The 18,671-nt window shown below is 34.5% G+C and overlaps 3 protein-coding genes across 3 annotated transcripts in view; all 3 read right to left on the bottom strand.

Moving 5' to 3' along the window:
* The window catches only part of LOC144422810 (uncharacterized), a 128,243-nt gene that overhangs the window by 22,917 nt on the left and 86,655 nt on the right, over positions 1 to 18,671 (bottom strand). The window lies entirely within an intron of this gene.
* LOC144422783 (E3 ubiquitin-protein ligase DTX3L-like) lies at positions 1,648 to 9,680 on the bottom strand. The gene is made up of 5 exons (XM_078112607.1): positions 9,677 to 9,680; positions 8,941 to 9,107; positions 7,045 to 7,241; positions 4,933 to 5,017; positions 1,648 to 4,109 (listed from the first exon to the last, which is right to left on the bottom strand). Exons 1-5 carry the CDS (start codon positions 9,678 to 9,680, stop codon positions 4,104 to 4,106), a joined length of 459 nt encoding a protein of 152 aa, XP_077968733.1. The 3' UTR covers positions 1,648 to 4,103.
* On the bottom strand, positions 9,137 to 12,152 carry LOC144422914 (kelch-like protein 3). The gene has a single exon (XM_078112913.1). It carries the CDS (start codon positions 12,111 to 12,113, stop codon positions 10,767 to 10,769), a length of 1,347 nt encoding a protein of 448 aa, XP_077969039.1. The 5' UTR covers positions 12,114 to 12,152; the 3' UTR covers positions 9,137 to 10,766.

Raw genomic sequence — 18,671 nt, 5'->3', positions numbered from 1 at the left:
TTTCACATTTATGGACTTGATGGTTGAACTTCCCGATTATTCAAAACTTCTGTGTATTCATTGTTTTGTTTTATGTTTTTTTAGGGGAGAGGGAGGGGAAATTAAAATATACCCATAAAATAGACTTGCACAAGTGAAAGCCGTAACACCACCCTGTGTTGGCGAGAGTCCAGCAATCCTTTCACATATAATCATCCCCATGGATTCGAACCATGCAGGGTAATCAGATGTGTGCCAGAAAAACGTACTCCTATCGCTTAGAATGAAGCACCACACCGATGAGACGATAAACAGTTTTATTGATTTGAAAAACAACAATTGTGCATTACAGAATTAAAGGGTGGAATTTGGGGCAGCAATTTTGTGAATGTTTAATAAACTATACGTCCAAATACAGAGTTGAATTCTAAACCTTCTATCGCGAAGTCTATTTTGTCAGAAAGGGTGAAGATATATGGAATAGTTATGAATGTATGGGTAACTGTTAAGGTGCTGAGTTTGCAACACTCTTGCTATATTGCTGCTGATACTTCTTTAAATTTCTTTATTCGACTCTGTCAATGCGGAAGGAAAGAGCCTTATTTGATTGCTACTCATTTTGAAACTAAATACTACATGCCTGTGGACTATACTGAAAATTATTCAATGACTAAACATAAACAGTATCATATCTGACAAGTTGTCAAGTCGGGCAATTTGCAAGACTTAAATCATTAAGTTAGATGACTCAAATCTAGTATTGAATTATCTAATTTGACTTTCTCAACTGTCCAACTCATGGCATATGGAAAGGTTAACCAGATTGCTATTTCCATATCCAACCTTCTATAATCTGGGCAATATCTGAGGGCCAACAGGTGGTTAGGTTATTGGGTAACTATCCTAAAAGAACATTGGTAAATTCCCAGGTGTCATTCTCACTCAATCCTAGCCCACCTGTAGACTACATGGGACAACGGGATGTGTTTACTGTAATGATGGAGAAATACGTTAAGTCTGGCGATGGCCTCGTGTCCAACGTGTTGGATTTATCTATGTTGGTATTGAGATCACACATTTCGGGTTAGAGTTTCATGCCGTCACCCCCACTTTACCCAGGGTGAAATGAATTGGATGAGCAATACCCAACCAGTGATATTCTGGTCATTTTAAATAAGTATTAGCTTTTTACGAAATATTAGATATGAGTAGATGGTTGTACAAGGCCTTGTTCAGGGCGAAAGTTGTAAATAAGCGTCGTACAAAGAAAAAAAATGAATTTAGAATGATTTTTTCTTGAATTAAAAATATTTTTATTTGTGGGATTGACAAAACCAATCAATCTACCATTCCCAATACATTCTAAAATATTTTCGAATTCTAATTATATTGGAAATAGACTTTAAAAGTTAATGTGTATTCAGTGAGTTTCTTCACAAATGTCTACTTTTTTAATTATTGAAATGATGATAAACTCTCCCTCTGCCACCTCATTGACATGGTTTTCCTTCTCCAGGAATAAAATGACATACGTTGCAACTGATCTACAATCAGGTTTATTAATATTTGGAAAATCATTGTTACAATAAAAATTATTACAATTGTTAAAGAATGGATAAGGAAATTTTCAGACAATATGTAGCGCCACATCAATTGGACGTCTTAAAATGTTGTGCCACACACCAGTCCTAATTGTTCTTGGGTTAAAATCAAATTTCCACCTCCTCGCCGATGATGTGATAAATTGGGTTCGCAATGCAGAACTAGAAAGAACCAGTTGAAAGCTGACTCCTTGTCTAAAGTCTTGTTGGCAGTGGAGATGGGATAACAACTCATAAAAACATGTTTCACATCCCAAATATAACCAGTTTCAAACCGGAATTTATCTCCGTATGAACTATGAAATTTGCAAACTAATACATTTTTATATATGATGAATAAATGGTTTGAAAAGCAATACATATCAAAAATTTATAACACAATTATTTATAAAGTGGAAAGTATACAAAGTAGCCTATTTGCAAAAAAATTATTTTACTGGAATGATAACTCAGTGGTGATTTTGCTTCAGAACTTTTGATAGTTTGTAAACAGTATTGACTTGGTTGCATAATTATAAAAATAATATATGGTAATTGGATATTTAATACGATATTGATAGACATATACATGGTTGTAGCAAACGTATACAAAATATTTTTCCGGAATGATAACTCAGTGGTATTTTTGCTTCAGAAGTCTTGATAGTTTGTATGTACAGTATTGGCTTGGTGGCATAAATTGTTATAAAAATATTAACACATTTGTTTATATTAAATTGGTTCGAGAACACATAGAATACACCTGAGCACATAGCAAAATTATTTTTAATTTGCAAAAGTATACAAAGTTACATATTTCTATTGAATTATTTTGATGGAACTTTTGGTTCGTATATTGTCAGATGGTTTGGTTGCGTAATTATAAAAATAATATATAAAAATGCTATTGTATGGAATATTGATTGATATATACAGCGGTGGTTGACAATTAGGCGATCAGAACAATTGTATAGATCTATTGGAATGTGGTGTCATTGACCTAAGGAACTTACGGAAAAAGTATACAATATGCCATAATAGTATACAATAAAAGTAATATATTAAAATGCATAAGGACGACATTGAGAGTTATACATACTTTGATTAATAATATATTTAGTTGTGATTAACAATCAGTACCCAGGGCAGAAATATAATATTTAAACAGATAATCTATTCAGCATAATTCATGAGCTCAATAACACAGGGTTGGGTTGGACATTTTTAAATCAAATCAAGACTTGATTAATTAATTTTTGGTTGAGGTACGAACCAATTGGCATTCAGGTATAACCTGCCACAAATTATCAGAACAATTTTGTAGTATACGGACTGACACAAAAATGCCAGTTAATGCAACATATTTTAATTTATGGAGAGTTTCGCTGATTGATTCTACCAAATATAATATATCGACAATGCAATCATCCCAAATAGCCCAATGCAGGGGTCGGCAAACTACGGCCCACAGGCCATGTTGCCACAACGACGCCATACTTCACATTGATAATAAGTAAACAATGTTTTGTTGAGTAATATATTAAAAAACTCCACATACGCTTCTCATTGTGACAGATTTTGAACGAGGCATAAGAATGCGCGAATGCACCATAATTTGAAGTTTAGTATTATTTATATGTAGGCAGCAATTATATGTAGGCAGAAATATTGCTGTCCATACGCTGCCGTAAATGTGTTATATTTGGCCGCAAGTACCTAAAGTTTGCCGACCACTGGCCTAAAGTTTCGAACTTGGCTATGTTGGGATCGCATATTAAAGCACCCAAGTTCAATCACCACCTTATCCGGAGTGTTGTATAGAGTGCTAATCAGAAATATTTTAAGTCCATTGTACAATATAAAGGTTCCATATTTGGTACTCCTGTAGTGAACCAAGATGGCGGACACCAGAACACAGTATGTGTAGCAGATTAGGGTTAGGCCATTATTATACGTACAAATACTACGGGAGTCACATGACTAGTACTCGAACTAAAATAAGGAAAATTATATTAAAATTATGGCCTGGTACACATACTAAGTTCGGTGTTCACAGTCATGGGTCAAATACTACGAGAGCACCCCATATTTATCAATAGATGCTTGTTCGGGGCAATAGTAGCCAAAAAAATATCAAATAATAGCTCAAAAATATTAATTTTAGCAGCCACTAACGATATGTAACGACATGTAAGGGGCTACTATTTTGTAAGGACTAAAATCTTTTCAGTTCAACATTGCCTACCAAATCTAATACACCTGGGTGAGGTGAGGAATGGAATCTAAACCTGAAATGTGTAAATTGCAATGCCAGCACAGTTGAGACACTTCAGCCGCCTATGACATTTTACTTATTTTATGGTATACCTATTTCTCAAAATATTCGCAATTTTCATTGTATGCTATAATTGATCAAGAACGTCATTTACACAATGGTAATATTAATGTAGTTTTAATGAAGGTGAATTCAACATCTCCATTCAGCATCCTATGCAGGGAACAGTACAATCAGTGTTGTAAGAAATCTTTCTGGATATCTTCAACTTAATACTGTGAAATGCAAGAAGAATTATTATGGAAGTCAATGGAACGAAGCAAGAATTTGTTAATCTGTGCACTATGTGCAGCTTATTCAGACATTTTATGTTTTTTGTTATATTTATTATATCTACCCAAGCTCCACATAATCCAAACTACAAAACTAATTTCTTTGGTAAAATTCCAGTATCTCTGAAAAAGATTAGTCATTCACATATCAGTGGATGCTTGTACAGATACTTGTTCGAAGGTAAAAACATAAAAAACTATTTATTTCTATATTATTCATATCACCATACCTACACACTTTTTGTCACCACTGCAACAGTGAAATGGTAAAGATACTCCTTGAAATCAAAAGAACTAGACTAGATGGAGGTAAAAGTGGGACTTGGACCTATATTGTCAAAACAAAAGACTGCGAAACACACAGAGCGTCTCATTGAAGATAGCGCTTTCGAATTTGCTTTTGGATTAGGATTCTTGAAATCATGGCATAGTACTTTATATTTACAATATAGTACTCCTTAGAGCTGGGCGTTTCGAATCAAATATTCCAATCGAATCAAATGGAGAATTTTCAGAATCTGATGAAACTTCATTTAAACAAGCAACCCTTTATCTACCTCCGATACCAATGCAAGTTCATTACTCAAATCAGTTTCAAGTGATGATTATCCAACTCGTTATTTCAGGAATTTAACACTATTTATACCGATGCATGTTAAGGAAAAAGGAACACAGGGAATTTAACACTATTTATACCGATGCATGTTAAGGAAAAGGGAACACAGCAATATTTTATCAGAGTGTCAAATTAATAAAAATATCTCACCCGTATTGATGCATCAAACTTGAATCCTTTTGCCTCCAATGCTTCTTTCAGTTTCATTGTATGGTCTGGATCCGGATATCCATTGCTGAATAAGAATAAATTTATGAACTCTGTTTGAACATTTTCATATAAAAATAATGGAAATTTGTAAATTTTCTGTTCAACAATGATATGTGTATTGAAGTACATAACTTTTGTTGGGTTTCGAAGTCCTTAGGCTTTCGATATATGTGAACCAAAATCCGTGTAGAGATATCGGATAATAATATATCTACGGACACCGGAACGTAGCATGTGACCAGGTTAGGGTTAGGCCATAATTTTATTTCAATTTTCCTTATTTTAGTTCTATTACGAGTTCGGGGACTAGCCAAGTGACACTGGAATTATAGCCTAACCTTAACCTGGTACACACACTACGTTCAGGTGTCTGCCATCTTGGTTCACATACTTTAGGAGTACCAAGATTTCGTCTGAGCAATCGAGTAAAAGTCATGGTGGGTACAAACTATGGGTTGACAAACATTTAACTTTACCATAAGCAGCCATTTTAGTTTATGTTAAAAATTTGAGAAAACTTAATGTATGTCAGAAATTTCGACTTTTGCTTCAAGAAGTCTGAAATTAAAAAAATAATTAAGAAAATATGACTCTAATTTTGAACTCGATACCAAAACAATGTCAAAATTAACTTTGCTCCCTGCTCCCGTCACAGGTCATTACAATTTCAAAAGAAATCAAAATCATACTGACTCATAAAGTCATAGCAAATAATCTTCTACACCAGTGGTCTTCAAACTTTTTGAGACACGACCCCATCTACAATATTATTACGTATGATAAGCACTCGCGACCCCAAGTTATATACCTACAGACACGAAAAAAATATTTATCAAATTAGGAAATTTATTAAAAGAACCCAACAACAACCATATTTAATCAGTGTGAAGAATCGACTGCTTCCTTTCAACGAGATCTTGCATTCGTGGCTTATTGTTGCCTAAGCTCAAACGCAAATCGGGTTCTACGTTTAATCGATTTGGGTGCTTTGATTTTAGCAGACTCATAGCACTAAAAGTCAAGCTTTCAAAAAGATTGATCATACGATATTTTTTTTTATGTTTATCAGCCATTTGATAAATTGTAATTATCAATATGACGGTAGCCTGGAAAAGGAGGCTTTGCAGTAAAAGCAACGGCCACTGTACAGTACATTTAAGACAAAATAACGATTTACTTCAAAATATAAATTACTGTCGTTACGCAATAGCCTTATTATAAAAGAAGTCACTCCGATTCGAAATATCGAAACTTGCTAGCCTATGTAGCATTATTCAACTTAACAGTGCAGACTGCACACTGTTGTGTATTTGTGTCATAGAACGCTGTTTTTGACACGGACTAAATTTGTCATTATGATTTATCGTAATTGATATTACCTGTCTGCGTGCTTGTTATTCATTCTTTGGTTTGAAGTATCTAGCGCTAAGCCGAGAAGTCACGCACATAATAAAAAGAAAAGACAACGATGGGCACTCGGCGATCCCAGAAATATTTAAGGCGACCCCACTTGGGGTCGCGACCCACACTTTGGTGACCACTGTTCTACACGATGACCAGGCAATTTTATTAACATAGTTGGTCAGAGTGAATTATAAGAAAACCATTGGTTTGATTAGTCTATCAGTTAATGCTTGTCTGGAGACTTGTTCAGAGTGAATTGTATAAAAACCATCGGTTTGATAAGTCTATGGTAGTAATAAAATGTTAAATCCCTATAAAATAATATTTATATAAAATGAGTTTCGTTTTCTTCTGAGTAAAGACAGACAAAAAAGGTGGAATGAATCTAAATAATTTTAAGAAAACTATTTTATCCACTATGGATTTTATGAATTGAAAATCGTGAAAAATAATCCCCAATATCATTATTTGCAAAAATTATTGAAGTTTATTTCCTATAAATTTTACTCAGCTGTTAAAATTGGGCTCCTAAAGAAAACTTTGTGTGTAGTGCAATACGCAAATTTTAAAAGTCGTTTTATTCCCTCCTATTTACTAACATTTTATGAAGTAAATACCCATCAAACACAAAACACACAAAGTACTTACTTATCTGGTCCTCCAGTTTTATTAGTCTTATGAGGAAACTCATCGGTCCAAACAATTTTTCCTCTTCTGTCACCAACTTCCTGAATCTTGAAAATCAATCCTGCATCGAATGTTTGTCTGAGTAAGTTGAGACATATCCCTCCATCACCATTCAATGGCAAATATTCAGTGAATTCTTGAGCTTCATATGAAACCCCCTGAGGAAATAAACATAACTAATCCTCCGACATAGCTGTGGGTTTGTTAAACTGATATAAATATCAGAATATCTATGAAAGTTTAGCAGAATTTAAAAATTTTCTAACAAAATACTTGGTGTTTCTAATAGAATAATTCAACTTGACAACCTAACAACCTAATTAAACATTGAAATCAGAAATTATAAGGAAGCCCGCTAAATATTTAGCTTGTCGTAATTTTACTGCACCATTGAATCAAATTCTAAATTAAACATAGAAGAACTAAATTCTATGAACAACTTCAATTTAAACAAACCACGAGTTTAATATTACTCAAGTTTCAACAAGCATGATCTATATATGCCTATGTTATGATTTTACTGCACAAATGGCTGCTTAATTGGAACTTTTGTCTCAATAACAAAACTTTCAAAGCTTTGATTTCCATTAGAACTGAATTCAATCAGCATAGCAGTTTAAATTAATTATAGATGGACAAATCATGAAACAGAGCCAACCCATATAAGCATTATACAAAATATTGCCTGTTTCTGTATATTACCATGGGAAGCAATAACTCATGTGAATGATTGCAAACATTTAGCAATACTTCTTTCAAACTTCTGGACTGTACAATGGCCTAACGCAGCAGTTACCAAAGGGTGTGCCGCGGTGCACTAGTGTTACGTAACAATAGAGATGGACACTGCTTGCTGCAATTTCCCAAGCTGCAGTTTATTTATCTGTTGAATAGAGTTTGTTTAGAGTTTCAAAATAAACACAGGCAGAGAAAAGTTGACATTAGGCGTATATGTTTACAAACATAACGTACACATTAATGATCACAATATTGTATGTTATTCAAATTTTTTCTATTAGTGCGCGGTTAGCAGTTTTTTCCCTAATAATTCAGCGCTGCACAAACAAAAAGTTTAGGAACATTTGGCCTAATGGTTAAAGTGTTGGACTGAACTAATCTGACATCACATATTGAACATCTCGGTTCAAATCCATACCAACCACCTCACCCAGGATGAAATAAATTGGATAGGAAATTCGAAATAATAATATTGCCTCAAATATCATTAGATATCAGTGGCTACTTGTATATCTCCTAAAATATTATTAAATATAGGATAAGACAGAATTAACCTTTTTTATCCCGGGGAGGGAAAAGTTGATAAGACAGCTTAATCATATGGCAAACCACGGCTTCTAGTCCGGCTACCAGTCCAGGTCGGGTATGGGATTGTTCAGCCAGTTATTCGTTTTCTGAAGCATGGACTTGATGGTGGAGAAGGCTGTAACAGACCAGTGTTACGTGAACCACCCTACTAAATATTTGTGGCTGCTTGTATAGGGCCTTGTTCCGAGCAAAAGGCATGAATAAGCATCGCATAAAAAAGTAACATGACAGGACTATTATAAGGGATGTCTTTTTCATTATATCAAAATCACCATATTTGGAGAATTCATAAAATCAAAGGGTATGACAGAAAATGACGTCCCTAAGTATTACTTTCAACAAATTGTGATTATTCATTTATTGCACTGATATGTAACTCAGGAAAGAATTTTAAATCAATCGATGTTCAAATATGCTAATGTGCAATGGAGATTAATATTAAGAACAACAACCTTCTTGAATAAGAATCTTGATTCCAATAAATCTATAATTTATTTTTCAACCGACAATTAAATTTGTTTCATAACTCACCATCAGATTTCCAGCAGTAAATGAGTAGGTGATGACAATAGTCCGCCTTCCTTCATATCCTGGCAGTGATCCTTTCAACGAATTCAATAACATCCTCCCATCAGATGGTTGTTGGTTGATGATTCTTAGACCAGAAGTAGTTTGACTTGAAGACTGAGATTCTGCACCTGGATAAATAAAACCAAAACTTTTAGCAAAAATAATGTTTGTTCTTATTTAAGCAAAAATGCTTGTGATTGAGGGTTCAATGATATTTATAAGGTACCAAGATATGTAAAAAATTATAAATTGAAAGAATGAAAATTATGGTACCTAGATGTAATTGAGCTATTGTGTGGTTAGATGAGTTTTGTGCAATACCATGGTCTAGTGCAGGGAGGTCCAAGTTTGTCGGCTTCGCGTGTCACACTATTACTTTTGTATTGTTCACGGGCCACAATAGTGCCAAGAATAAGTCAACAGTGCAATACAAAACAAGCACTTTTATTGTCCAAGCACATTGATCAATATTTGTCATTTATCAAGCTAAAACATGCAAAACCACCAAAAAAACTCACTAAAATGTTTTAGTCTATATCTACATTTAGTGTGAGATTTCAAACTCTTCATAACAGAGAAAATGTCGTTTTAGATTGTCACCGACACAACTTGCACACATATCAAGCAAGCATTGGGTTATTTTCCCTCCTATATTCAGTCAGAAATCTGTTTGAATCGGTCAGCTTTCTTTTCAAACTCATGTTTACAAAAAAACTTACAAATAACTGCAGATTACCTGATTACCGAACTTTATACCAAATTTGAGATACAGGAGGGTAATACCTAACTTTTCTGACATTTTTTGTAATACTGTAGAGGCTGGTTGCGAAAAACCACCTGGCAGGGATTATATTGTCCGGCCATAAAATTAACATTTATTTATCAGGCATAGCCAACCTAGGTTGATAAGATTCCTCATCAGATTTTTAATTTTCTATTGAGCCTATTTTGTTCCTGACCAAAAACATAGAAAGCCAGTTAACAATTTAAACTAGTCAAGCACATTATCCAACTTCGCAGTTGCCTCAGCTAGCCATAACACTAGTCAGTTCAGTGACACTAGTGATGTAACAATATGTTGAAACATTTTTTATTTTTATGACGAGACAACACCAAATGCGATTTTTTGTTTATCTCCCGCAAATGCGACGCGGGCCACAGATAATGAAGAGACGGGCCACTTGTGGCCCGCGGGCCTGGACCACCCTGGTCTAGTGGTTTAAGTGTAAATTTAACTGTGAGATGGCATTACAGATTACCCATCACTGGTTCAAACATGTTAGGTAGGCAATGCCTCGCACAAAAAAAAAATGTTTTTTTTAAATAAAGTGCCTTTTTACATATCAATACTGTAGTGGCTGCAAGTATATGGCCTTGTTTAACATCTTCTAAAATTATTTAATGTAACAGATTTTTGAGACTAGAATTAAAAAACAATACTGACATAGACAACTTCAAATATGCCGAGTCGTGAATTTATTCAGTAACAGACACCTGGGTCAGAGACATCGGTTGGATTAAAATTTACTTCATTTTTATAAAATTTATTCATAGATACGGTTTTGGAAAGCCAAGGCTTGTAAAATTAGTGCAATTTGGTTTTGTACCTATTAATGCACTTGAACATAAAAAAGGTCTTCAATATTATCGTATTTTTTCGCCGATAGCCAATAATCTGCAGCGAATCTTTAGCCCGAAAATGAAAGTTTTGATAAGAGATATTCCAAATTCAGTGTGAGAACCCTGATTCATGAAAACTGACTGGGAAGGCTCGTTATCCCTAATTTTCAGTATTTAACATATGACAAACCTTCACTCCTATTACCATTAGGTGGTGTGGAACTGACAGTGTCATAACCCGATGCACCTCCAATGGTAGAAAATCCTTTCTCATCATCCTTTGAAGAGCTTGAATCTGGTAAAGTCAAGGGTTTCTCTGCATTTGGTTTTTCTTCAGCTTTTGAAGATAGACGGGAAAATAATTCGTCCATCAGCGAATCGTAACATTTATCCGACTTTTTTACTAAGGGTTCGAGTCGAACTGTCTCTTTGAGAAACTCGAGAGATAAGTCTGTGAGTTTAATGAAACTAAACAAATCTTGAAAGATTTTTCTTCGGTTTTTGACATCATGTTTCACCCATTTCATCATTCCCTCATATTTGACAGCCTCCGAAGAATACTTTGTGCCTGAAGATTTGAAAAGTCTGAGTATGTCATCCTTACTGATATCAAGAAATTCATTTTTCTTGCTAATTTGTTCAAAATTTGTCTCCAAGTATCGATTAATGGAATCTTTAACTGTCATTTGTTCAGGAACCTGATTGGTTTCAGAAAGATTCTTCAAGATAAAACAGTTGTCTATATCAAGGCTTGTCTCAAGTTTTTTGACGTCAGAAAATAATGCAGTGAATACGGATTTCTCAGCTGTTTTATTGTTTTTAACAATGGGTTCTTTGAGGACAGTTTCCAGAAGAAATTTGAAGGGAAATAGCTCGATCTTGAAGAGTTCAGAAACATCTACGTTATCTTTCCCTTTTGCCCAAGTTACCATAGCTTTCCATAATGTTTGGTAAGTCTGGTTACTTATGTAATGCAAGAGATCTGATTTGGCGACGAATGGAAACATCTCGGAAGAAATAACAGATTCGAAATTATCAATCACGACCTGTATGGCTTGTTGTTTTATATCAAGACGATCGTACATTTGGGCCAAGTTGATGACAGAGAGACAATTTATCGGAGAAATGTTAATTTCCAAGAATTGAAAACAAAGATTTGTTAATTCCTCCATTTGTAAAAGATTGGAAGCATGCAGGATATGCTGAATGTTTTTTATTTCCAAATCTGCCTTTCCTTTATACATGAACTCTATGCATTGTGCGATCCCATCCTGATCGACATCCTTCATTATAACGTGGCCGTCATTAACTTCCTTCAAGTTGCTTGAAAACATGGATTCAAAGTATTCTGAAGAGGCTGCCAAGACAGTACGATGCACTCGGAATGATTTTTCACCAACGTTGATGTTGAAATCGCAAAGAAACCCTTTCTCTTTGAACCTATCATATGATATCATGAGACGATCTGACTGTTTTGCTCTAGCCTGGTTTATTACTTGTGAATTCATCTTCATACATTAACAGACTCTTACAATTTAAGCGTTAAACTAAGATCTGAAAATATTAGTTTGGTTTTTTATCAAGGATGAAATGCACAAACACACGTTTATCTATTAGAAGTTAGTTTCAACTTTACTAGTTCAGCTCACAAACAACAACAAATTATTGTGGTAATAAGTTAATAAAAAGTAAAACAACAAGGGGTTTTAAAGCAGTTTATGTCACTTAATACACCATATCAAAAATGTGAAAAGGCCAGGCTATTATAAACTATTTTAGGAGTTTCAAGATTAACAAACCTCACTGATTTATATAGCATTCCAAGTGATTGGTGAAGTTTTATTTTAAAGTAATCTATGTGATTTTCCATAAGTTTTTCATCCAAGACAATTCTCAAATATTTTATAGTACTAACTAATCGTGCCAACTTCTAATTTGAAGATTTCGTACCTTATTTTTTTCATAGACCCAAAAGCCATAAATTTGTTTTTGGAAAGTTAAGCGACAATTTATTCAGTTTCAACCAATGTTCAATTTGCTTTATTTTCAAGTTATTCATAGTGTGTTGAAGATCTACAATACTTGAGGCAGTCGAGCAGAGCTGTGTCATCAGCGAATAGTGTGGTATCAAATGCGATGGAAGTAGGAAGGTCAATGAGGTAGACTAGAAAAAATATGGGGCCAAGAGTGCTACCCACAAGATGCATATTAATTATAAGATTTATGACCATTTGATTCATTGAATTGTTGACGCTTTGTTATATAAGATGTAATTAGATCAAGTAGCAATCCGCATATGCTGTAGTGGGACAATGTGTATTATAAAAACAAGGAAAAAAACATGAAAAAGGCATTTTATGGTGAAGGACGACGCGAAAAAAATAATGTTGGTGATCGAGCAGCGACACCCATGGTAAAAGTCTAACTTTGATACATGTAGAATAGAAAGACGTCGAACAAATATATGTAATTAAAAAAATAAATGGCGAAAAAACAAAACCGATACAAAAAAGAGACTCCAAGCAGCATAGCAGAATGAGAAAATTAGACTGAAAAACAAATCAGTAATTCTTGCTGCCTTCAGAAAAGCCAGGGATTGCACAAAGCATTTCGACCATTTCTTTTTTTCAAATGTTTTATTGTTTTTTTCAGTGTTATTGATAAAAGCATATTTTCCACCCATATAATATAATTAGAAATAAAAACATTATGCCACATATACATATGTAAAACATGCATGAAAACCTTGAAAAAGGCAAATTGTCAAACTCAGGCTTATAAAGCCTTATGTGGCTACAACTCCCAAATTATTGTTTGGGAAGGCTATACATAAGAAATATGGCAACCACTAATTTCTTAATACTATACAAAACCAACTCTGGCATAGAATCAATATATGTTTTCAAAACTAAAACTACTTACATAGGTCACCCTGTAATATAACTCTGGCTTATATACCACAATGTGGCTACAACTTCCAAAGTGTAAATGGGAAAGGCTATGGCAAACTGGAAAAATGTAGCAACCACTATTTTCTTATATTTTTCCTCAAGATGTGGACTGAAATAGAATTCTTATAAAGTTGAATTTTAGAGGTTCTCCACCAGACAAAACTAAGCAAATACTGATAATATTCACCGGACGAAACTAAGCAAATACTAACAGTAATATTCACCAAGTCCCTAAAAATTCACTGTGCATCCATACAAATTTAAATTTTGAATATAGCACTTAAAGTTTATTAAAAGCGATTCGGTATGTAAGTATGTGAATTTGACAATGTACATATTCTGTTTGGTTGATGTCTCCTTCCTGGTATATTTACCGTATATTCCCACATATAAGCCGACATCCTAAAAACGGCCATAAAAGGGTGAATTTATAAAAAATCTTATTAAAGCAGACCCCGCAAATCGTAACACGCCACATGCATCTATTACAGCAAATGGTTATAGGACAAAATTAAGTTGGCATAACGTCATTCCATTGGAGGGCGATCAGAGTTATGCTCGAACAAGCCGAATTCTTAATACGATCAGAAATATGCTTGTAAAAGCCAAATTTTTAGTGCGATCAGAAATATACATGTACAGTATAAGCCGAACCACTATTTTGGCAACTTTTCTCTAGTTTATACTAGGATTATATGTGACGATTTAGTACTAAATAATTTACTGAATCGAAAATCACAATGAGATATCGATAACATACTCTGCTAAGACTTCCAGTGCATATGATAATTCCCTGATGCTGTAATTACATGCACAAATTGGTACACTTTAAAAGCTGTTTACGTATTCTGCTACAGGTAATATCAAATCAGTTTTACGCTATTAGTCTATAAATTGAAAGGTTCAGACAACAGCGCAGAAGTTCAATTCAAACCAGGTTCTGTCACTCATATTAATTTTGGATAATTGATTTTTCCTAATGCCAACCCTGCCATTCATTGTATCCTGGAATCAAAAAATATTTATCTCACACAAAAGTATTTACTGCAGCGACTCCAAACCGGGGGATACAGAGCGGTCGGGGGAAGGGGAAAGGCGCAGAATTGATTTCCCATTTGCCTGTACAGGAAAATTACCATTCTTACTAGTTTCATTGCCCTATATGGGTATTTCACAAGGAGTTCCACATTGTTGAGCATGAATTGTTTAAGCATAATGGGATTTGAAATCTACCAATAATAATAACACTATAAATACCACTGAAATGATAAACAGAGGGGCCCTTAGTGCTAAAAACCTCCGGAAGAGGACCATTGGGAACCACTGACTTATACTGACACTGCAATATAACTGAAGCAAAATGCAGTCAATTGTATTTTGATAGTGTGTGAATTTTTACCTGTGTTCTAGCAGCAACAATATAGCAGATTTCAATGAAAATTGTCAACACTTTGAGAGTGATAACACAACCCAGGTGTTATATAAATCCCGCTCAACTGCCCACAAAATATATGATATTAATAAGATATACCCAGGGTTGTCCAAAACGAATCGAATATTCGAAATTATTCGAATATCGAAGTATTCGAATACCTTTTCGGCTCATTTCCGAATAATTACGAATAGTAGTCACTTTTCGCCGTAAACACGGTGTTTCGTTTTACCGGAATCTTCAAACGACTTTTTACGCTTTCTCGCGTATTGTAATGACGATGAAATAGAGTCGGCATTTTGATTGTTTATATTCAGCGCGAATGTACGTCGCATAGTGTTGCGACACATTTGCACGTTTGCGTTGGTGGACATTGCCGACATTCGTCTTTTAATTCACAAAATCATTTGCATTAGTCCAAAAATCCACAATCACCGTATTTCCCGGCTAATTAGTCGCTTTTGCTTTTCTAGACCCAATTTTGGCTTGATTTTTTGGGGGGTGGGGCGCCTTATTGAGAAAGCATGTTTATTTTATTTCTATGTGGCCTGCTTATTTTTCGCATTAGTCTTCTCAAGCATAATTTGTGTAAATCTTATATTTGGTTCTTATGGGTCTGCCAATCATGATATTTAATCGTAGGCCGGTTATCGTTACTTAAAAGAGAAAACACGGCCACCGCCACCGAGATAAAGTAAGTGATTTATGACCCTTTGATTTTGCCGATTCAGCAGAAAATGACAGGGACATGAAACACAGCTGTGAAATAACCCGTGGACGTACCTTGTGGAACTTATCACATTCCAAAATTATTTCAACATTCGGGTTGATAGGTTGTCCAAAATGATTGCCAATTTATAATTTAAATTTACCGCTTCGTTGTTGAGAATAGTTATTTCCGTGAGTATGGTTCTATCAAACAAACATGATCTGGTTCTTTTCTGACCCTATAAACTTATAGATTGTTCAAAATGATTGTGATTTTTAACTTAAAATTACCACTTTATTGTTAAAAATAGTTAATTCTGTGAGTATGATTCTACTAAACAAACATTATTATTAGCGCATATTAGCATAACTGAACGACAGGGAACAATTTTTCTACCCGTCTTCTTGGAGGCCTATATGGAAAACCCCCTTTTTTTGAGTGCTAAAAATATACATCGTCATACATACATTTGCCATGTAGACTTATTAGCCGGGAAATACGGTATTTATAGCCGTAATTGTTACGATATCCAATAAATTGTCACAAGTTGGGAAACAAGTTGATTTATTAGAAAAATACTTTCACCCGCTTTCTTGCAAATAATTTTGATAATGATGGTCGAAAGTATCGATAATGAAAGTATTAATACCAAATACCACGGGTATTTGTGGGCATGAAATGTGTGGTAAACTGCCCAATTATAATTAATTTCGGATTCGTATTTACAAAATATTAAAACTATTATAACTCAAAAATACAACGGCGATTTGTGGACTTGAATGTGTAATAAAGTATAAATTATTTTTCCGACTTGTGACAATTTTTTCGTGAGTACGAAAATAGGAATCAAAAATTAATTATATTCGGGCACAATATCACGGCATTCTGTGGACATAAATTGTGAAGCAAACTCGCGATTGATATTAATTTTTGATTCCTATTTTCGTATTTACAAAATACAACGGTGATCTGTGGACATTGAATGTGTGGTAAACTACCCGATTATAAATAGTTTTCGTATTTATAAAATAATAAAAGTATTATTACACAAACATACAACGGCGATCTGCGGACTAACATGTGTGGTAAAGTTCCCGAATAATTACTTTTTGATTCGTATTGTTGTACTCACGAAAAAATTGTCACAAGTCTGAAAAAGAACTCGTACTTTATCCCGCTTTTTGACAAATAGTTTGGATAATGGTTGGTATTTAAAAGTATGGGCGTTTTACTAGGATGATTTTGTGTTGGCAAGCATTCAAATCCATCACCGATACCACTATTTAAAATACCTTGTCGTATTATTTTAATTATGTTAATTAACACAACTCATGTTATATAAAATATATATCGCAATAATCTGCAAACATGAAATGCCTGGTAATATAGCCAGGTTGTAAATAGAAGTTTTCCCATTGTTTATTGTATGAAAATTCCTTCATACACTTAGATTCTATTACTGGATTTTAATTTCGAAGTATTCGAAATTTCATATTCGAAAATAATAATTTCGAATGTATTCGAAATAGTGAACTATTCGGTATTGGCCATCCCTGCCTCTCATGCAAGGTGCAACATCGTTCGATGACCATTCTATGTCGGGATTAATTAGCCAGGTATTTGTTTTCAGAAGCATGGACTTGATGGTGGGGGATGTCGTAATCGACCAGCGGTCGTGTGAACCACCCTCAATGGGAGGAGAGCTGCAATCCTCTCGCACATAACTATCGCATGGAATTGGAACCTGTGAAACTACCAGGGTGATTAGAGATGCGGTGGCACGCGTATTCCTAGATGGCGAATTCAATTGAATTCTGGTTATTTTTTGCATTAGCACTGGCGTTAAACTTTAGTTATCTATTCAACTTTTCACACCTACTAATAGATTACCTGCTAACAGGGTTGTCCAAAACGAATCGAATATTCGAATATCAAAGTATTCGAATACCTTTTCGGCTGATTTTCGAATAATTCCGAATAGTAGCCACTTTTTGCCATAAACGTGGTGCTTCGTTTTACGGGAATCTTTAAACGACTTTTCACGCTGTCTCACGTAATGACGATGAAATAGAATCGGCACTTTGATTGTTTATATTCTGTGCGACTGTACGTCGCATAGTGTTGCGACACATTTGCACGTTTGCGAGGGTGGACATTGCCGACATTCGTGTACGAGGCTTTTAATTTACAAATTCATTTTCATTATGTCGAAAAATTGAGAAAGTATGTTTATTTTATTTCTATGTGGCCTGCTTATTATTCGCATGAGTCTTCTCAAGCATGATTTGTGTAACCTTATATTTGGGTCTTAGGGTCTGCCAATCATGATATTTAATCGCAGGCTGGTTATCGTTACTTTAAAGAGAAACACGGCCACCAAGATAAAGTGATTTGTGACCCTTTCGTTTTGCCGATTCAGCAAAATACGACAGGGACAGGAAAACACAGCTGTGAAATAACCCGTGGACGTACAGTGTAGTACTTATCACATTCGAAAATTATTTCAACATTCGGGTTAATAAATTGTCTAAAATGATTGCCGCTTTACAACTTAATTTACCGCTCAATTGTTAAAAATAGTTAATTCTGTGAGTATGACTCCACCGAACTAACATGATCTGGTTCTAAACATATAAAATTATTAGCGAATTTTTCTACCCGTCTTATTGGAGGCCTATATGGAAAAATCCCTTTTTTGAGTGCTAAAAATAGACATCGTTCTATTTGCCATGTGGACTTATTAGCCGGGAAATACGGTATTTATAGCCGTCATTGTCATTGTTACGATATCCAATAAATTGTCACAAGTTGGAAAAACAAGTCGATTTATTAGAAAATAATTTCTGGCAAATAATTCTGATAACGATAGTTAAAAGTATCGATCCTTTACCAGGATGATTTTTTGTTGCGCAAAATAATCCAATCCATGACTGGTACCAGCATTTAAAATGTCATGCCGTATTAATTTAATTCTGTTCAA

This window comes from Styela clava, chromosome 5 (genome assembly GCF_964204865.1).
Source record: "Styela clava chromosome 5, kaStyClav1.hap1.2, whole genome shotgun sequence".
In the NCBI taxonomy this organism is placed as follows: Eukaryota; Metazoa; Chordata; class Ascidiacea; order Stolidobranchia; family Styelidae; genus Styela; species Styela clava.
The sequence above is the reverse complement of the archived record's forward strand: the minus strand, read 5'-3'. Positions and strand labels throughout refer to the sequence as shown.

Coding starts and splice junctions, on each gene's coding strand:
- LOC144422914 (XM_078112913.1), bottom strand. CDS start 12,113: ATGAAGATGAATTCACAAGTAATAAACCAGGCTAGAGCAAAACAGTCA.
- LOC144422783 (XM_078112607.1), bottom strand. Junction 7,242..8,940: donor TTACTGCTGGAAATCTGATG/GTGAGTTATGAA, acceptor TTATTTCCTCAG/GGGGTTTCATATGAAGCTCA. Junction 5,018..7,044: donor AAAACTGGAGGACCAGATAA/GTAAGTACTTTG, acceptor ATTCTTATTCAG/CAATGGATATCCGGATCCAG.